The sequence below is a fragment of the Vipera berus genome (assembly GCF_964194415.1).
Source record: "Vipera berus genome assembly, chromosome: 2".
NCBI classification, from domain to species: Eukaryota; Metazoa; Chordata; class Lepidosauria; order Squamata; family Viperidae; genus Vipera; species Vipera berus.
In genome coordinates, this window is record NC_138203.1 from 66,082,167 (window position 1) to 66,103,944 (window position 21,778).

At 41.9% G+C, this 21,778-nt stretch overlaps 1 protein-coding gene across 5 annotated transcripts in view; it reads left to right on the forward strand.

Annotated features, from left to right (window-relative positions):
- Positions 1-21,778, forward strand: part of TLE1 (TLE family member 1, transcriptional corepressor) — a 93,638-nt gene that overhangs the window by 52,723 nt on the left and 19,137 nt on the right. For all 5 annotated transcript variants that reach the window (XM_081320840.1, XM_081320842.1, XM_081320841.1 and 2 more), the window contains 4 exons: positions 621-765; positions 1,577-1,767; positions 2,211-2,287; positions 21,297-21,546. In XM_081320840.1, the coding sequence (XP_081176966.1) occupies positions 621-765; positions 1,577-1,767; positions 2,211-2,287; positions 21,297-21,546 (663 nt within the window). The remainder of the gene's footprint in view (positions 1-620; positions 766-1,576; positions 1,768-2,210; positions 2,288-21,296; positions 21,547-21,778) is intronic.

Here is a 21,778-nt window from a genome sequence, read left to right on the forward strand (position 1 = left end):
TTACAGTATTCAATTTAACACAGGTTGTATATCTGTTTTTAATTTCTCTTTTATTCATTTCTCTAGTTTCTAAGTTGTATATCTGTTAAAATAAAAGGTTGAAAATTGCTCACTCTGTATCCATTCTTAATGAGGTCATAAGGATAATTTATTTTCTTCTAATCTGGAACAATTTTTTGAATCCTTTCTTCCTCATGAAGTTTATGGCAGAGAGAACAGGTCTTCTGTAATAAATCACCATCCTTTTGAGTTCTAGTTGAAGCATAACATTTGCCTTTTGTTTCTTTTTTCAACTGGTTTGTTAAATATATCTTTGTGATCGGACTTACTCTTCATTTACCTCCTTCAAAGTCCTATATTTGAATTAAAATAGTTGAAGACTTTAAAATTACAATTAACTAGTAAGTTTCACATCTTGCCAATAATATATACAACTAAAGAATGTTGCATATCATTCTTTTTTTAAAGCAGAAATAGAGAGGGCAGACACTACTAATATTGAATTATAGGAGATTGCCCAAATAAATTTAATTTCAAAATTCAACATGGTGTTGAAATTGAATACTCAAGAATTGCCTGGATTACTAACAGTACTTATTTGATTTGTTTAATGATGCCAGCATGAAAAGGCTAGCACACCAGTCCTTAAATCCAGCACACCAACTCCACGAAGTGATGTCCCAACTCCAGGAACTAGTGCTACACCAGGTCTTCGTCCAGGTCTTGCTAAACCTTCAACTATGGACCCTTTGGTCAACCAAGCTGGTAAAATAATAAAAAAAACTTCTGACATGCACTGAATTATTACTACTAATATAATTTGATGTGGTTGTGATGTATCTGAGGATTATAATTCTCTCTCCCCACCCCGCTGGTGAGGGAGCATAGATGTGGGAGGCATAAAAGGGAATAGATAGTGGAAGATAGGTGAGTTGAAGAGGAGGTAGTCCCTTATCTTAGTGAGGCTTGGAAGTGGGAGGGACCAATCCAGAAATGGCTTAGATTGGGGTGTATTCTTGCCAAATGAAGGGTGGCATTCAGTTAACAATGGAAATGTGGAGTGCTGAGATTGCCATCACTAAGCGATGTAGCTATGAGATATCATGCTACAGCCACATCACTTAGTGTCACAAACTCCAGTCCTTGTTACTGTTGTAATTGGAGGACTAACTGTATAAGGAGTCTAGGAAGGGGTTTTAAGGAAAGGATTGTGCATGGTGACTAATACTTTTCATTTGCATTTTGGCCACATTTATTAACATAATAAACATAGTGATAATGTTAAAAATTATCAGATTCCAGACTGGCTAAATGAATTTATTATAGCCATTTGTACACTTGTATAATAGCAAACTGCAAATATAATTGATTGGAATAATTTAAAAAAAAGGATGGTTGTGAGGTCAAATGTAGAGAAATGCTTGTCAGTGTTATTTTGGAAGGGCTGAATTTCTCACTCTGCATTTCTCAACAAGAGGTTGCTAAATTGAAAAACTTATTTTTCTGTGCAGGTTGATTAATATGAAAAAATGAGCTGTATAAAATAATATACAGATATTGTCTCCTTTTCCTGCAGCTGCTGGCTTGAGAACACCTCTGGCTGTACCAGGTCCCTACCCTGCTCCCTTTGGAATGGTACCTCATGCTGGCATGAATGGAGAGCTGACTAGTCCAGGAGCTGCCTATGCTAGTCTCCACAACATGTCCCCCCAAATGAGTGCTGCTGCAGCGGCAGCTGCAGTAGTTGCCTATGGACGCTCCCCTATGGTAGGTTTGCAGTCTTGTTGAATGGGGATATAATATTAACACATGTCTTTAAGCATTAAAGAATATTTAATGCAGTTTTAGAGATGGGATTTTTGTCCCCTACTATGTTACATGTTCCTACACAAAATATTATTTCCCCTTATTTGAAAAATAATGTCTCCGTTCCTTCATTTTTAAAATGTTACCATTAGTTAACATACAAAAAGCTCATAGCTGTATTGAATATTTCTTTCCTTAAATGGACAGACTTTCTCCCTCCATTTAAAGATGAGGCAGGAAGTATATATTATGATGGTGGATTTATTATGAGGGCATGCTTATCCATCAAATGGATGACTATCTAATTTTGGTAAACCTGTATTTTGTGAAATCTACTATGTTCAAAGTCAGTAGTCTTGTACTTTTTCTAACTGATTGGCCTATTTCTTTGTTCATTTTATCAGGTTGGGTTTGATCCTCCCCCTCATATGAGAGTACCTGGAATCCCTCCTAATCTGGCTGGGATCCCTGGTGGAAAACCGTGAGTAATTTCTGACAATCATCTTGAAATTTATATTAGCCAGAGCACAATGTTTATAGTAAGAGATGAGCACCCCAAGAAGCAAGGCCTTGGCTTACAACAGACATGTCAAACTCACGATGTCACATAACATCGCACGATGTATCGACAATGGGGTGGGCGCGGTTTCCTTGTGACGCATCTGGCCCATGGGCCGACAGTTTGACACCCCTGACTTACAACAATTCATTCAGTTACATCATCACTAAAAAAAGTTACTTATGACCATTTTTCACACTTATGATCACTACAGTATCCCCTTGGTCATGTGATCAAAATTCAGATATTTGGCAACTGACTCATATGTATGACGGTTGCAGTGTCCTGGGGTCATGTGATCAACTTTTGCCATCTTCTGACAAGCAAAATCAATGGGGAAGCCAGATTCACTGAATAACCATATTACTGACTTAACAGCTGCAGAGATTCGCTTAACAATTGTAGCAAGAAAAGTTGTAAAATAGGGGAAAAAATCACTTAACAATTGTCTCACTTAGTACCAGAAATTTGAGGCTCAGTTGTCATAATTCAAGGACTACCTGTACTATATTTTTACCATTCTTGCAAAGAGCACTTTATACTGGGTTTTATGCCAGTTAGTTGGCAGAAGATATTGGCAAGATATGTTCTCTCTTTTTCAGAATTTTTCATCACCACAAGGTTGAAGGAAAGTGGATGTTAATACTGGCTGATAAATAAAACATACTGTCAGGACCCACCCCAAACCACGTCTTAGGAAGACAAAAACTCTTGGAGCCAGGTTTTTAGTCCAAAAGAAATCTTTACTATGACATGCTCGGTTGTAGGAAATGAGACAGGGCTTAATGGTTCCACGATGTAAATCCTTATAAAGAGTTCCCGGTTTAACCCCCCCCCCCTTAATTCCCATTTGGTCAGTCCCCCCATCCTTCCTCTCGTGGGAAAAAGGAAGTTAGGACCCTTTTGTTTATTGCTGTCTACCGTGACAAAAGCCAGATGCTAGCCCCCCCTTTTGTTTCCCCAGTTCAAAAGGCTTCTCCTTTCCTTTGAAATGCCTATTGCCGGTTCAATACACATCTATCCTCTTCTCTTCGGGAGATGGCAGAATCCATGAGATATGTTTGAAACATTCCATTTATGAATATGATATAAATGGATTCTGACAGTCCGCTCTCCTTAGAAGAAAGATGTGTCCATCTGTAGGGGGAGAAAAGAAAAGAGAAGGAAAAAAAAAACATGTGTAAATGTTAACTCGGTTTGTTTGGATATTCTGTATGAAATCTCTTAAGCAGCTTTGGTGCTTTAACGTGGTGTTTGCTGACCCATTCATTTTCTGAGGAGGGGAGGTGTTTCCAAGCCACTAGATATTGAGTTGTTCCATGATGTCTCCTGGAATCCAGAATTTCTTTCACCTCGAAATGTTGTTCTCCTTCCACCATGATGGGAGGTGGTGGTGGTGGAATTTTTGTTCGTAGGGGAGATTGTTGTTCTCTCTTTATTAGACTGCAGTGAAAGATTGGGTGTATTCGTCTAAGATTTTTAGGTAGTTCTAATTCAACTGTTACTGGGTTTATGATTCTTTTAATTGGAAAAGGTCCAATGTATTTTGGTCCTAGTTTTTTACAGGGTTGGAGAGACTTAAGGTATTTTGTAGACAGATATACCATCTCTCCCACCTTGAACGGTGTGGGATCAGATCTTTTCTTGTCTGCCTGTGTCTTGTGTGCTAATCTAGCCTCTGTTAATGCTTTTCTGACAATAGGCCAGGTGTATTGTAACTGAGCAATCCATTCCTTTAGTTCTGGAATTACCGGTTCTTTTGGAGTTAGATCAGGTATGGGGTTGAAGCTCTGGCCTGTGGCTACTTGAAAAGGAGTGTAACCTGTGCTGGAGTGAATTGCGTTGTTATATGCCACTTCTGCGAAAGGCAGCAGGTCTGTCCAATTGTTCTGCTGAAAATGTACATAACATCTTAAATATTGTTCAAGTACAGAGTTAGCCCTTTCCGATTGCCCATTACCCTGAGGGTGATGACTAGATGTCAGTCCTTGGGTGGTTCCTAACAGAGATAAAAATTCCTTCCAGAATGCTGAGGTAAATTGCACCCCCCTGTCAGATATGATGCGTTGTGGTGCCCCATGCAATCTGTAAATATGTTGTACAAAAAGTTTTGCTAATGCTTTTGCAGTAGGAATTTTTGGGCAAGGTATGAAATGGACTTGCTTAGAGAACAGATCAGTAACAGTCCAGATAACGGTGTTTCCGTTGCTTTCTGGTAGTTCCACAATAAAATCCATGGCTATTTCTTTCCATGGGGCTGAGGGATTCGCCACCGGTTGTAACAGACCTGGTGGTTTCCCTTGCAGTCTTTTGGCCATTGCGCAAATTTGACAGCTACCCACATAGCTTTCTATGTCCTTTTTCATAGATGGCCACCAAAATTGCCTTTTAGTTAAGTGTAAGGTTTTTACAAAGCCAAAGTGTCCTGCTGATTTTGTATCATGGCACAGTTGCATGAAATTGATTCTCTGTGTGGCCGGTATATATAGCTTCTCCCCCACCCACGGCAGTCCATCTTTAATTGTGCACACATGTTTATTTTTCTGGAACCATTCATCACTTTCCAAAGATTTCCTGAATTCTATTCCAGTTTGGCTATCTACCTTCGGCTTCATTTTTTCTTGTGCCCTGGTGGTGACTGGTGCTGCCAGTTGTTGTTCCGGTACAAGTGGTTTAAAGTCAGTAACTCTTGTGCTGTTATATTGGGGCATGCGGGATAATGCATCTGCCAGGAAGTTCTTCCCCCCCGGTAAGTGTTTGAGAGTGAAATTGAATCGGTGAAAGTGTTGGGACCAGCGGGCTTGCTTAGGAGTGAGCTTCCTGGGCGTTTTTAGTGTTTCTAAATTTTTGTGGTCAGTCCAGACTTGGAAAGGTATTTTATTTCCTTCCAAAAATTGACGCCAAGTTAATAATGACCACCTTAATGAGAATGCTTCCTTCTCCCATATTGGCCATCGTTGTTCAGTTTCTGTAAGTTTCCTGGATGTATATGCGCAAGGTTGCAACGCCCCCTCATCATTTTCTTGTAGTAATACGGCTCCGACTGCTACGTCGCTCGCATCTGCCTGTATTACAAAAGGTTTGTTGGGATCTGGGTGTTTAAGTACAGGTTCCGCAGAAAAGAGTCTCTTTAGCCTCTCAAATGCTGCTTGACATTCCATTGACCATTTCAGAGGCTGGCTGGGTTTCACGGGTGACCCCCCCTTCGTTTTCAACAAATTTGTGAGGGGCATGGCTATTTGGCCAAATGCAGGGATGAATTGGCGGTAGAAATTTGCAAACCCCAGGAAACTTTGCAATTGCTTCCGTGTGCGGGGGGGTGCCCACTCTAGTACTGTCCTGACCTTCTCTGGGTCCATTTCGATGCCCTCTGGGGATATGCGATATCCCAGGTAGTCGATTTTTTCCTGATGAAATTCACACTTCGATAATTTAGCATATAAATGGGCAGCTCGCAATTTCTTCAGGACTGCTCTGACTAGTTTGATATGTTCCTCTTTGGTTTCTGTGAAGATAAGGATGTCATCGAGGTAAACCAGGACCCCCTTATATAGGTGCTCTCTCAGTACGTCATTAATTAATTGCATAAAGACTGCGGGGGCCCCTTGCAGTCCAAATGGCAATACTTTGAATTGATAGCACCCCATTGGGCAGTTGAATGCAGTTTTCCATTCGTCTCCTTCCTTAATCCTAATACGGTAGTATGCTTCCCTCAGGTCTAGTTTGGTAAAAATCTTTCCTTTCGATAGGTGGGATAGCATATCCTTCATTAGGGGAAGGGGGTATAGATTACATTCACTAATTGTATTTAGGTTCCGGTAATCCACAACCAAACGAAAGGAACCATCCTTCTTCTCCCTGAACAGAACCGGGGCGGCTACTTTGGGTTTGGCGGGCTCAATAAATCCTCTTTCTAAGTTTTTCTTTATGAATCTTTCCATTTCTGCCATTTCCCTTGGGCTCATGGCATACATCCTGGGTTTTGGGAGTTTTGCCCCAGGTTTGAATTCTATGGTGCAGTCTGTGGGGCGGTGGGGGGGGAGCTCATCTGCTCTTTCCTCACTGAAAACCTCAGCCAGGTCCCTGTATTCCTCCGGTATCTCTGTTAGCCCCTTCTCTTCCCCCACTGCTGCTTTTTCCTCCCTCTGGGTTGGGGGGGTGTTTGGGGGTTTTACGTTTTCCTGTTCCCCTTTTGGGAAGTTGAGTTCTGCAGTCCTCCAGTTTATCCCGGGGTTCCATTTCTTCAGCCATTCCAGTCCTAAAATCATTGGGCATGCCATGCCTGGGGCCACTATAAATGTTATGTCTTCCTCATGGGACCCCAGGGACATGTGGAGTGGTAGAGTGGCTAGGGTAGCTGGTCCCCCCCCTGCTATAGACCCGTCTAATTGACTGAAGGAGATTGGTTGTTTTAGCCTCCTCACTGGGATGCTCAGTTCCTCCACCAGCGTTGGGCTGATGAGGCAGCGGATGCAGCCAGAGTCTATCAAAGCTTTTATTTCATTGGCTTTTGGTGCAGAGGAAGCTAATATAGTTACTGTCTTAAGTATGGGTGGAAGAGGTCCACTTGAGCTGTCTTCCGAGGTGTCCACCGCCCCTGCAGTGTAGGCCGGAGTCCAATCCCAGGTTTTGGCAGAAATTGTGGACTCTACAGCCTCTGTCCCCTTCATGGAAGATTCTTTTGGGTTGCCTTGAGACTTCCCCAGCTTTTTGGAAGATGGTGCCTCTGTTTTGCGTGGAGGGGCTTTCGAACGACATTCTGCAGCACGGTGGCCCTCTCTCCCGCAATTGAAACATCCCTTTGATTTTTTAGCCGTGGCCGGTGGGTTTTCCCCCTCACGTGTTTGCTCGAGTGGCGGGCGGCCCCATGGTTTTCCTCTGCGTTGTCTTTTCAATAGGTCTATTTCCACTTCCTCTGCCAGGACATACCAGTCATCGAGATGGTAGGGGTCTCCCCGAGGCAGGCAAGCGTCATACAGGTCGTAGTTTAGACCGTCTTTGAAATGGCTGAGGAGGATGTCTTCTGGCCAGTTCAGCTTGCTGGCGATGGCTCGGAATTCTTGGGTATATTCGGCCACTGTTCTCCTGCCCTGCCTCACCGTCTTGATTCTCTCCCGGGCCTTCCGGTCAGCCAAAGGGTCCTCGAATCGTCGCCTCAAGGATGACATGAATCGGTTGAAGTCGTTGAGTTCTGGGGCGTTGGAGTCATGCAGGTTCACCACCCAGTCTGCGGCCGTCCCGTCCAGGGCAGATTGCACAATTCGGATGCGTGTTTTGTCACTGGGGATGTCCCGTCCGTACTCTTCCATGTAGCTGAGGACTTGGGTTAGGAAAAATCCCAGTCGTGATGGCTCTCCCTTGAATTTTGCTTCCAGGGGTGGGAATCTTTGGCTGGATCGTTGTCTGCGCCGCAGAGTGTATCGCTCCTCATCTCGATCCCCATCTGTGGGTCTGGGGGGGGTGGGTACCGCTGAGTCAGCGGCTCCTGTTCCATTGGACAGCCCTGGGGTTTCAGGTGTTGGATTCCTTCCGTTACCCCTCCAGTTGCGACCCCAGGTGTTGTGGTTTCCAGCTCTCTCCTCCCTTAGTGAGCTCAGGGTTGTTTTCATCAAGTCAATAGCTTTTTCCAGAATCCGCTCTTCCTCACTGGCGTGCAGGGAGTTCTCCATCTCTTGTTTCCATTCCGGTTGGTGGTCGCTCCGTCTCAGGGTCACTTCTCTCGAAGCCTTTTCCCACTCACTTTTCCTTCCAACGCCCATCGACCACCGGGGTTTTTGTTCGTGCTGCTCCGCCGTTTCCTCCCAGGAGGAATATGATGCTTCAGTTTCCCAATGTTTCTGGGAGTTCGGCTGGGAGGAAGGGTCCTTCTCCGTGGGGCTTCCTTCCCTTCTTGCTTCATCGTCAGACATCATATTTATTTGCAAAGTCCCCCGGTAAGGTTCTTCTTCCCGGGTTGACTTTCGTTGCAAGCCCTGTCTAATGTCAGGACCCACCCCAAACCACGTCTTAGGAAGACAAAAACTCTTGGAGCCAGGTTTTTAGTCCAAAAGAAATCTTTACTATGACATGCTCGGTTGTAGGAAATGAGACAGGGCTTAATGGTTCCACGATGTAAATCCTTATAAAGAGTTCCCGGTTTAACCCCCCCCTTAATTCCCATTTGGTCAGTCCCCCCATCCTTCCTCTCGTGGGAAAAAGGAAGTTAGGACCCTTTTGTTTATTGCTGTCTACCGTGACAAAAGCCAGATGCTAGCCCCCCCTTTTGTTTCCCCAGTTCAAAAGGCTTCTCCTTTCCTTTGAAATGCCTATTGCCGGTTCAATACACATCTATCCTCTTCTCTTCGGGAGATGGCAGAATCCATGAGATATGTTTGAAACATTCCATTTATGAATATGATATAAATGGATTCTGACACATACTGTTTTAATTTGCATTTAAGCTAAGACGTATGTGCTAAAAAAACCATGGTGATTCCCACTTCTAAGTTTAGTATGACTTAAAAGATGTTGTTGTTAGCTGCGAAGTCGTGTCCGACCCATCGCGACCCTATGGACAACATTCCTCCAGGCCTTTCTGTCGTCTACCATCTTCTGGAATCCATTTAAGCTCACGCCTACTGCTTCAGTGACTCCATCCAGCCACCTCATTCTCTGTCGTCCCCTTCTTCTATTGCCCTCGATCTTTCCCAGCATTAGGCTCTTCTCCAGTGAGTCCTTCCTTCTCATTAGGTGGCCAAAGTATTTGAGTTTTAGCTTCAGGATCTGGCCTTCTAAAGAGCAGTCAGGATTGATCTCCTCTAGGACTGACCGGTTTGATCGCCTTGCAGTCCAAGGGACTCGCAGGAGTCTTCTCCAGCACCATAGTTCAAAGGCCTCAATTCTTTGGCGCTCAGCCTTTCTTATGGTCCAACTTTCACTGCCATACATTGCAACTGGGAAGACCATAGCCTTGACTATACGCACTTTTGTTGACAGGGTGATGTCTCTGCTTTTTAGTGTGCTGTCTAGATTTGTCATGGCTTTCCTCCCCAGGAGCAAGCGTCTTTTAATTTCTTGGCTACAGTCCCCATCTGCAGTGATCTTGGAGCCCAGGAAAATAAAATCTGTCACTACCTCCATTTCTTCCCCATCTATTTGCCAGGAATTGAGAGGGCCAGATGCCATGATCTTGATTTTCTTAATGTTAAGTTTCAACCCAAGTTTTGCACTCTCCTTCTTCACCCGCAACAAGAGGCTCTTTAGTTCTTCTTCACTTTCTGCCATTAGAGTGGTATCATCTGCGTATCTTAGGTTGTTGATATTTCTTCCGGCAATCTTAATTCCAACTTTTGATTCATCTAGCCCTGCCTTTCTCATGATGTGCTCTGCATATAAGTTAAATAGGCAGGGCGACAGTATACAGCCTTGCCGGACTCCTTTCCCAATTTTGAACCAATCAGTGGTTCCATGTCCAGTTCTCACTGTTGCTTCTTGACCCGCATATAGGTTTCTCAAGAGACAAATAAGATGGTCTGGTACTCCCATCTCTTTAAGAACTTGCCACAGTTTGTTATGATCCACACAATCAAAGGCTTTAGCATAGTCAATGAAGCAGAAGTAGATGTTTTTCTGGAACTCCCTAGCTTTCTCCATGATCCAGCGTATGTTGGCAATTTGATCTCTAGTTCCTCTGCCTCTTCGAAATCCTGCCTGTACTTCTGGTAGTTCTCGATCCACATACTGCTGAAGTCTAGCTTGTAGGATTTTAAGCATGACTTTACTAGCATGAGAAATGAGTGCAATGGTGCGATAGTTTGAACATTCTTTGGCACTGCCTTTCTTTGGAATTGGAATGTAAACTGATCTTTTCCAATCCTGTGGCCACTGTTGAGTTTTCCAAATTTGCTGGCAAATTGAGTATAGCACTTTTACTGCACTGTCTTTTAAGATTTTGAATAGCTCAGCTGGAATACTGTCACCTCCACTAGCTTTGTTGTTGCTCAGCTTTTCTAAAGCCCACTTCACTTCACATTCTAGGATGTCTGGCTCGAGGTCAGTGACCACCTCATTGTGATTATCAGGGACATTAAGCTCATTCTTGTATAGTTCTTCTGTGTAATTTTGCCACCTCTTCTTAATCTCTTCTGCCTCTGTTAGGTCCCTGCCATTTTGGTCCTTTATCATGCCCATTTTTGCATTAAACGTTCCCTTCATCTCTCCAATTTTCTTGAAAAGATCTCTGGTCCTCCCTATTCTATTGTTTTCTTCTATTTCTTTGCACTGTTCATTTAAGAAGGCATTCTTATCTCTTCTAGCTATTCTCTGGAATTCTGCATTCAATTGGGCATATCTATGTTTTTCTCCCTTGCCTTTCGCTTCCCTCCTTTCCTTAGCTATTTGCAAAGCTTCCTCAGACAGCCATTTTGCTTTCTTGCATTTCTTTTTCTTTGGGATGGTTTTGGTTGCTACCTGTTGTACAATGTTGCGAACCTCTGTCCATAGTTCTTCAGGCACTCTGTCTATCAGATCTAATTCCTTAAATCTATTTGTCACCTCTACTGTATATTCAACAGGGATATGATTTAATTCATACCTGAGTGGCCTAGTGCTTTTCCCTACTTTCTTCAGTTTAAGCTTAAACTTTGCAAGGAGAAGCTCATGGTCTGAGCCACAGTCAGCTCCTGGTCTTGTTTTTACTGACTGTATAGAGCTTCTCCATCTTTGGCTGCAGAGCATATAGTCAATCTGATTTCTGTGATGACCGTCTGGTGATGTCCATGTGTAGAGCCATCTCTTGGGTTGTTGGAAAAGAGTGTTTGCTATGACCATCGTATTCTCTTGACAAAATTCTATCAGCCTGTGCCCTGCTTCATTTTGTACTCCAAGGCCAAACTTGCCTGTTATTCCGGTTATCTTTTGGCTTCCTACTTTAGCATTCCAATCCCCCATGATGATAAGGACATCATTTTTTGGTGTTAGTTCTATAAGGTGCTGTAGGGCTTCATAGAACCGGTCAATTTCATCCTCTTCAGCACTGGTGGTTGGGGCATAGACTTGGACTACTGTGATATTGAATGGTTTGCCTTGGATTCGAACTGAGATCATTCTGTCATTTTGAGGATTGTATCCCAGTATTGCTTTTCCTACTCTTTTATTGACTATGAAGGCTACTCCATTTCTTCTGAGGGATTCTTGCCCGCAGTAGTATACCTGATGGTCATCTGAATTAAATTCACCCATTCCTGTCCATTTTAGTTCGCTGATACCTAAGATGTCGATGTTCAGTCTTGTCATCTCTTGTTTGACCACGTCCAGCTTTCCTTGATTCATGGATCTTACATTCCAGGTTCCTATGGAGAAAAAATCTTTACAGCATCGGACTTTCCTTTCACCACCAGACACATCCACAGCTGAGCGTCCTTTCGGCTTTGGCCCAGTCGCTTCATTCTTTCTGGCGCTACTAGTACTAGCCCTCTGCTCTTCCCCAGTAGCATATTGGACGCCTTCCGACCTGAGGGGCTCATCTTCCAGCGTCATATCGTTTTGCCTTTTGGTACTGTCCATAGGGTTTTCATGGCAAAGATACTGGAGTGGGTTGCCATTTCCTTCTCCAGTGGATCACGTTTTGTCAGAACTCTCGGCTATGACCTGTCCATCTTGGGTGGCCCTGCACGGCATAGCTCATAGCTTCATTGAATTATGCAAGCCCCTTCGCCACGGCAAGGCAGTAATCCATGAAGGGGACTTAAAAGATAATTTCATTTTAAAGTTTCAAATAATTTTAGAATATTTGAATACATTATTTACTCATTTGTTCCTATGTTACAAGATAGGAATGCAAGGCAAATATTCCATTTCAGAGTTCAAAAACAAAATCTGTCAGTCACATTTCAATTCTTTACAAAATGTTTGCTTTGCATGTTTCATTCCTAATGTACATATTCTGAAGCAAAATCCAAATGCCACATTTGAAAAGTAGTTCTGCAACCTAGGTAGTTCTCTGCAAAATAAAGTGTGCTTATTAGAGCTATGCCAAGCTTCAAGGACTAATGCTAATTCACCAGTCAAAGAGAGTACTTGCTTGAAACTTTTGGTTTTGAAATGTTTTGTGGTCTTTCACAACATTTTTCAGAATTAATGGCTTTTCTGATGCTTACAGGGTATTATGGAAAGTATGTAATGTTGCAACTTGAGAGAAAGGGAGGGTTAGGGTTGATTGAGCGGCTGTGATGAGCTCTCTGACAGATTTGAGTGGCTGCCCTTTGAGTTTTATTGTCACTCACACTCACATTACTGCACACTCTGTAAGAACTTGTGAGGTTAATAGCAATTGGGTGCCATTTACTCTCTCAGTTCTCAGCTTCTTTGCTCAGGTTAATCAGAAAAGAAGACCAGTCAGTTCAATAAGCAATTTGGATCAAACTATACTTTTAAATGCTGCCTGAAATAGCTTAAATCTCTCAAAAATGAATGAATGAATACTAGACTAACACAAAGGTTGGCCTAAATGTTAGCTACCCTTAAGAACAAGTTGTGGCAGAGCCAGATCATCTTAAGTAGCCTTCTTTATCTATGCTCTGCCTGTCTCTGTAACCGATTGTGCTAGCCTGGCTTTGCTGCTTCTCTAATTAATATAAAATAATAGCAGCACACACAATCCTAACACAACTGAGTCCTACGTCTAGAGAAGAGAGTTATCTAGGAGAGTCCCAGTTTGCAAAGTACCGGTGTCTGGAGAAGAGCAGTCTCCTTGACAAAATTGCAGGCACCTGTGCTACCTTTCTTGCGTCCCATCTGAGCCTTTTCCCCAGCTGCAGGACAGCAGAGTTGCCAATAAAGCTGCAACTTTGACGCAGGTGTGGGAGAGAACAGGGAAATTGTGAGCCTTAGAGTTCTGCAGCCACAAGTAATTAGAGTACACAGCCAAATGAAAGAAGGTGTTTTTCCTTCAGAGGGAGTGGATGGTCCACAGAAAAAGTATAGAGCAGACATGTCAAGCTCACGACGTCATGTGACATCGCGCGACGTATCGGAGCTTTTTCTCCATTGCTGGCAATGGGGTGGGTGCGGTTTCCTGATGACGCATCTGGCCTGTGGGCCGGCAGTTTAACACCCCTAGTAGAGAGGCACAGCAAGAGAAAGAACAACTTGGAAAGGTGCAAGGGCTGTACATGCTGGCCATTAAAAACCAACAATAAAGAAGAAAGAAAAGTAGAAAAAATCCCAGAGAATTAAGATAGAACTAGCTCTGTAAGAAGAAAACAGAGAGCTATATAATAGGTAGAACACAAAGCAAACATTGTTATAGTAATAGAATAAAGGACAGAGGTAATAGGAAGTGTACGTTTGCATATATCTTATGCATGACTTTTATAAAACACTCTTGCAAAATAAAAGTTTCTTCATTCTTTCCTTATAGGGAGATATAATGGAAACCCACTAATGTAGGATCCAGTGCTTTTGTGTCTCTCCTAGGTCTGAGTCAATGTAATGACTGAGTGTGGTTTAAAAAGAACTCCTGACAGTATTGCCACACACAAAGAAAAGGGAACTCAGAAGCAGCTGTCTCAGTCAGTATTATTCTTCTGTTCCCTGCCTAGACGAGCTCAGGTTTTTCCTGTAAAAGTCAACAGCAAGGGAACTCTTTGCTTGAGTCTCTCTCTCCCCCCCTCTCCCCCACCCCCCAGGAATCTCTGTAAACATCCTTGGATCTGTAGCCTAGACCAGAGGTCACCAACCTTTGTCGGTTGGCGGACCAGAGGAAAAGGGAGGAGTAAGCATTTTACATGTGCGTGCATGTGCATGGGTTGGGGCTAGCGCCCGCGTGATACTAACTCTTAACATTCTTGCATAGTGCAGCACATTGTTTCTGTGCCCTGCAACGTGGCAGCGGCCCATTTTTGTGCCCCGTGGCATGGCATCCTGTTTTTGCACCCCACAGCTACGGCGCTAGCACAAGTGAGAGGATGTATGCACACGCGCACAGTGGCCAGGAGGCCACGGCCCATTACCCATGCACAGGTTGGCCTAAACTCTGAGATATAATTTCAGGGCTACTTTGCTAAATTCTTGTTCTTGGTGATCTCAGCTTTAGAAAAAAATGAGGGATTATTTATTTTTTTTTAAAAAAAAAACAACTTCCTGCGAAACCCTATAAAATGTTCAACAAAAGTTAGGCAGGATCAATATTCTCTAAAGAACCTTATCATCCTTATCTTTTAAAAACCCCTTTTGCCAAAAAATAAATAAATAAACAGCTGTGGGTATTTATATGCCTTTCCTTTATAGCCTATGGATGATTTCTTTCCCAAATCAAATCACAAAGTGTCTTGAATCAGACCACCAAATCATATCAAAACTAATTTGCAAAGGCCTGTTATTTACATCTTGTTAGTTATTTGATGCAGTGTGGTTTTAGTATCCCTGGAGACATAAAAGAACTGAAGTCCTGTTTTCTAGGATCCTTTCTGAGATTTGATCTGGGCTTACCCTGTAAATGTGAAATATATGCATCCTATCAGTTCTCAGTTACCTACAATAAGCATACACACCCAAATCATTATAACATAATTCTGTTTTGTTTTCTTCAATTGCGTGTCTCTCTCATCAGAAGGCAAGTTTCTATATACTATGTACATATTCTGGATTTTGATAGCATTTTTTAAAATTTTATTTAAAATCCTAATGTTCAGACCTTTGATGGGGGATTTCCTTTTTTGACAGTGTGGCTGCAAAATATTCAGTTAAGTTGAAAAGTAAAACCTTCATGAATCGGGAGCTGAGAACTTTAGGGTCAGTTCTCCTGGCTATTATTCCCCAATCTTGTTTCTTTGATTGAACTAAAAAAAAAATACTACCTGATTCCTTTCTTTCTGTCTCCTACAAATATATACCCAATGTATATTCTTTCTGCCTTAAAAAAACCTGCTTCTTTCTTAGCCTTTGTGTACTATATAAATAGACAAGATAACTTTGAAAATCCTGGGTGCTGAGTTGATCTCCTTTCATTATTTGCTTTTGAAACCAAACTGACGCTATGCCTGATCACCCCAAGGCAGCAGGATGTCTTCAGTTACCCATAGCAACTTTCTGATGGCATAGCCTTATCTGTGATAGATAAGTCTATTGAAAATTTCTGGTGTAGGAGTTAAGATAATGCCCTGTCTACTGCAAATTTATATTGACAGCAGGAGAGCTTTCAGCTTGAGTTTGAAAACTAGTTCCTTTCAAACGCACAAATCAGGATGTCACATTGAATTTATTTGGCAAATGAAATGCAGGATCCTTGCTACTGTATGTCTCTTCTTGACTGAAGGAGCTTCGCCACTTTCTTTCATAGTTCAAGAAGTCAATAGGGTGGAGTGTGTGTACATGGGTGTGAATTTGTTTGACAAGATTCTAAGAGAAACTAAGGCACATGACTGTTGCTGCTATTATACTCCTCCTCCTCCCCCAATTTGTGGGCTTCCAGAGCTACTTAATTTCAACTATCATTTTTTCATTTATTTTTACTTATTTATTACATTTATATGCCCCCCACACACACACACACTGACAAATGACTATGAATAGCTTACAAACATATTCCTGACCACTGACTATGCTGGGACAAGGGCTGATAAAAATTGGAATCCAACAACATGTAGAACTGCAGAAATTCCATCACCATATGACTTGTAGCTGCTAATTTATACTAATACACTTTTTTGTATTCCATTTAAATTGTGATCTTAAAATGTTCTTGTATGCATTTCATTGGATGAAGGAAGCGGCATGTGGTAGTGGTGATATTTTAGGATGAAGGATAGTGTTTTAGACTAAACATAATATCTAATATAGTTTGAAGTTCTTGGATTGAGAATGTATTTTATCGCTCTTTGCTCCATTATTGTCCATTCCTTGCTCATGTCACATTTTGATATTTCAGTTAAGATTGATTAAACACTTTTCATCTGCACAAAGAAGTTGGCTTAATTTATGTTTATAAACTAGAATGTACAATCAGGATCATATCCTGGTTCCTAAGCATATAAAAGACAACAATTTCCCAGTTGCTTTAATGATACATTTTGATTGTATTAGTGCTGAAAAATTGTATTATAGTCATGTGGTAAGATCATGAATAATGTTCAGATCTTGGTAAGATCATGAATAATGTTCAGATCTTATGTCTGAAAAGGGCCAATGTTTCATGCTTGATCAACCGATTAAAAATCTGCAAAATCTTTAGACATATGTCTGGAAGGAAATTTATTTTTATTTATATGTTGAAGATGATAGTTATATGGTTCTGTTTGTTATGATTTTCAAATGGACTTCCAGTTTTGTGTCATGGTGAGACGGATGCAGGAAGGCAGGGCTCCACCTTCCATGCCCGATTTTGCCCTGCTGGGGACCCTGAAAGGACCTAAAATCGCTCCAAAGAGGTGATGAAGAAGGAGGGTTGCCTCTTCGATCATGGAGAGATGGCGGTCTTTCTGTTTGATCTGAGGAAAACCCTCCAAACTGGCAGGGGAAAGACTGCCACATTCCTGTGGTCAGCCATTAGCTGCTGACAACCAAAGAAGAAAAGCACTAATTAGCATTGTAAACAGCATTCTTGGAACTGGGTGAAAATATTGATCCTTTCTTCACTATTTTACAACTGAATTTCCTGGGAAAGGCTCACAAGAAGGTAAAACCTCCAAACGTGAATGGAAGTGGCGTTTTAATTTCTTTTATGGGGGACAGAAATACATAATACTGAAGTGGAAAGTAACATAAAGCTACAGTTTTGACAAATTTGAGAACTGAGATAATTGTTAAGATTTTCTGTTTTTTAAAAAAACATTGGGGTGAAATATAAGAAATCAATCCTTTGTCTTAAGAGTGGGAAATGGATTTTGAATGACATCTAGTGGTGGAGCAGTGGGCAAATGCCTCCTTAAGTAACACCAGCTGCCTGCAATTAGTGCAGGTTTGCATCCCACCAGGCTCAAGGTTGACTCAGCCTTCCATCCTTCCGAGGTAGGTAAAATGAGGACCCAGATTGTTGGGGGCAATTAAGCTGACTTTGTAATAATGCCGCTTGGGAGGGTGTGTGAAAGCCCTAATAAGCAGGCATATGCATAGAATGAAGGCTACTGCTAAGCTTGTAAGCCGCCCTGAGTCTTCGGAGAAGGGCGGGATATAAATGGAATAAAAATAAAAATAAAAATAAAATTTGAGTATAGCACTACAACTAGCTTCCTGGCTGCTTGGTGACTCCTACCTTAATGGAGAACAGCTGGTAATAAAGGAAAATATTTTGGCATATGTATCATCCTGACCTTCTTGGACTATAAACACCTACTGAGCTTGGACTTTTAATCTCAAGAACTATTGGGAGAAGAAGAAAAAATTGACTTTTGACTAAGTCTGGCTGGGAGAGACTTTTGAGCTGCTTTCAGGGTGGTTGAACATTTTGAACACTTTGAACATGTGGATTACAACCTTGCCTGACAGACAATTTTTGGACACCTGAAACAAAGGATCACTACAAAATATTGCTTTTAGGACTGGACCCATATTCTGGAACCTATTGGGTTATAAAGGCTGCACATAAAGACCAGAAAACTAGATGAAACTTTGTTCTACTCTTATTAAGATTGCTGATACTAGAGGATCTCCAAGAATGATGCTTCAAGAAAAAATAAACACCTTTCAGAAAGAAATATACTCTACGCTAAACTAATTCACCAAACAATTGTCGCACACAAAGAGGACAAAATAGAAACCATAATGAGACTAAAAAATAATTTAGATAATGTAAATGAACAAAACTCCAAATTAAATCTACAACTAGAAAATTCCTAGACAACGACTACAAAGTATGAACAAATAAACCAGAAATCAGAAGATGAAGCAGAGGAAATGGATTTAGAAGTGGAAGAGATGAAGGGAAATATAAACTACCATATACAGTACATATAAAATACTGCAAGACTTAGCCATAACAGTGAAAATGGAAAAGATGTTTTACCCCTTAGGTATACAAAATACACCTGATGATAAGGAAGAAGATTTTTAAAAAATGGAATATAGTGCTTTCAGGGAAAATGTCACAACTTGGGAGACAAAAAATGAAAAGAGAAATTGAGGGAGAAGGAAAGTGGGAGTTCCTTAAGGAATATAAATGGACACAATTTCCCCCCCAAAAAATATGCTTCCTAAATTGTCTTCTACAAAAATAGAAAGAAAATTTCTCGGTAATTTAATTGTCCTGGTTTGGAAAGCTACTTGGCAAAGAAAGAAAGAAAGAAAGTTAGATTTTAAAAAAACATAAGATTTGACTTATTAGAGGGGGCATTTTGTTGTTGTTGTTGTTAGTTGCGAAGTCGTGTCCGACCCATCGCGACCCTATGGACAATGTTCCTCCAGGCCTTCCTGTCCTCTACCATCTTCTGGAGTCCATCTAAGCTCACGCCTACTGCTTCAGTGACTCCATCCAGCCACCTCATTCTCTGTCGTCCCCTTCTTCTATTGCCCTCAATCTTTCCCAGCATTAGGCTCTTCTCCAGTGAGTCCTTCCTTCTCATTAGGTGGCCAAAGTATTTGAGTTTTAGCTTCAGGATCTGGCCTTCTAAAGAGCAGTCAGGGTTGATCTCCTCTAGGACTGACCGGTTTGATCGCCTTGCAGTCCAAGGAACTCGCAGGAGTCTTCTCCAGCACCATAGTTCAAAGGCTTCAATTCTTTGGCGCTCAGCCTTTCTTATGGTCCAGCTTTCACTGCCATACATTGCAACTGGGAAGACCATAGCCTTGACTATACGCACTTTTGTTGACAGGGTGATGTCTCTGCTTTTTAGTGTGCTGTCTAGATTTGCCATGGCTTTCCTCCCAAGGAGCAAGCGTCTTTTAATTTCTTGGCTACAGTCCCCATCTGCAGTGATCTTCGAGCCCAGGAAAATAAAATCTGTCACTACCTCCATTTCTTCCCCATCTATTTGCCAGGAATTGAGAGGGCCAGATGCCATGATCTTGGTTTTCTTAATGTTTAGTTTCAACCCAAGTTTTGCACTCTCCTTCTTCACCCGCAACACAAGGCTCTTTAGTTCTTCTTCACTTTCTGCCATTAGAGTGGTATCATCTGCATATCTTAGGTTGTTGATGTTTCTTCCGGCAATCTTAATTCCAACTTTTGATTCATCTAGCCCTGCCTTTCTCATGATGTGCTCTGCATATAAGTTAAATAGGCAAGGCGACAGTATACAGCCTTGCCGGACTCCTTTCCCAATTTTGAACCAATCAGTGGTTCCGTGTCCAGTTCTCACTGTTGCTTCTTGGCCCGCATATAGATTTCTCAAGAGACAAATAAGATGGTCTGGTATGCCCATCTCTTTAAGGACTTGCCACAGTTTGTTATGATCCACACAATCAAAGGCTTTAGCATAGTCAATGAAGCAGAAGTAGATGTTTTTCTGGAACTCTCTAGCTTTCTCCATGATCCAGCGTATGTTAGCAATTTGATCTCTAGTTCCTCTGCCTCTTCGAAATCCTGCCTGTACTTCTGGTAGTTCTCGATCCACATACTGCTGGAGTCTAGCTTGTAGAATTTTAAGCATAACTTTACTAGCATGAGAAATGAGTGCAATGGTGCGATAGTTTGAACATTCTTTGGCACTGCCTTTCTTTGGAATTGGAATGTAAACTGATCTTTTCCAATCCTGTGGCCACTGTTGAGTTTTCCAAATTTGCTGGCAAATTGAGTGTAGCACTTTTACTGCATCGTCTTTTAAGATTTTGAATAGCTCAGCTGGAATACTGTCACCTCCACTAGCTTTGTTGTTGCTCAGCTTTTCTAAGTCCCACTTCACTTCACATTCTAGGATGTCTGGCTCGAGGTCAGTGACCACCTCATTGTGATTATCAGGGAAGTTAAGCTCATTCTTGTATAGTTCTTCTGTGTAATTTTGCCATCTCTTCTTAATCTCTTCTGTCTCTGTTAGGTCCCTGCCATTTTGGTCCTTTATCATGCCCATTTTTGCATGAAACGTATATCTATATCTATTTCAAGCTTCTTTGCTCTCGTCAGCCAGCCACACCCTTCTGAGATTCAAACCTGGGCAGTTTGCATGTTAGGCAGTTGTTTTAACTTCTAGGCCACAGGCCTTTGTCAACTGCATCAGGGAGAGAAGAGACTAGGGAAGGAAATATGTCTCGTGTGTGTGTGTGTGTGTGTGTGTGTGTGTGTGTATAATATATCAGAACTCTTAGAATTAGGATAAGATCAAATTTCAGTGATGTTCATTGAAAAATGCAGGCAGTCATTCCCTGAATAAATACATTCTATTCTATGTATTTAGCATCTAGGAACTGGTTAATGAAACTATAAAACTGAGGACAGGGGAGGAAAATTATTGGAACTGAAAAAGCACATCAGCTCAGAATTCACCTGAGATATAACTGCAGCTACTCCCGAGTAGTGTCACTGTGAAAAATAACACTGTTATCTCTTCTGTGCTATTGGTTGCCTTTGTTCAGATGGAAACAGCTATAAGGAATCCTTGACTTAAAACCACAACTGAGACCAGAACTTCTGTCACTAAGTGATGTGGTCATTAAGTGAGTCATGCCCAATGATCTTTATTGTGGTGGTTGTTGACTGTGTCAGAAGCCCTCTGGGAAAGTTGTAAATGCCAGTCACCTGAGTCCCCAGAGTGTTACAACTATCATAAATGCATACCAGCTGCCAAGTGCCTGATTTTTGATCACAGGACCCCAGGGACTCTGCAGTGATCGCAAACGTGAGGACCAATTGTAATTCACTTTTCAGTGCCACCATAATTTTGAATAGTTAAGTCATAAGTTGAAGAGTACCTGTATTCCATAGCATGTTGCAGATAGACTTATACTCACAGTCTGAAATGTGTCAATGATTTGACCACTGCTTTTCTTCCCCTATTGGCTGCCCCTTTCTTCTCTTCTCTACCAGAGCATATTCGTTTCATGTTACCGCAGATGGCCAAATGCAGCCAGTTCCTTTCCCTCCAGATGCTCTCATTGGACCTGGAATACCTCGCCATGCTCGCCAGATCAATACTTTGAACCATGGGGAAGTGGTGTGTGCTGTTACCATAAGCAATCCAACAAGACATGTGTATACTGGTGGAAAAGGGTGCGTCAAAGTCTGGGATATCAGCCAACCTGGCAATAAGAGCCCTGTTTCTCAACTGGACTGTCTGGTAAGAGATTTCAAATAAGATGGTTTCACTGAAGTCCAGTACTAAAATCTCAGCTCAGATGAATTTAGTTTACTCTTTATTTCTGGATCTATCACTCCTCTCTCCCTCTCTCTCTCTCTCTCTCTCTCTCTCTCTCTCTCTCTCTCTCTCTCTCTCTCTCTCTCTCTCTCTCTCTGTGTGTGTGTGTGTGTGTGTGTGTGTGTGTGTGTCTGTCTCTCTCTCTCTCTGTCTC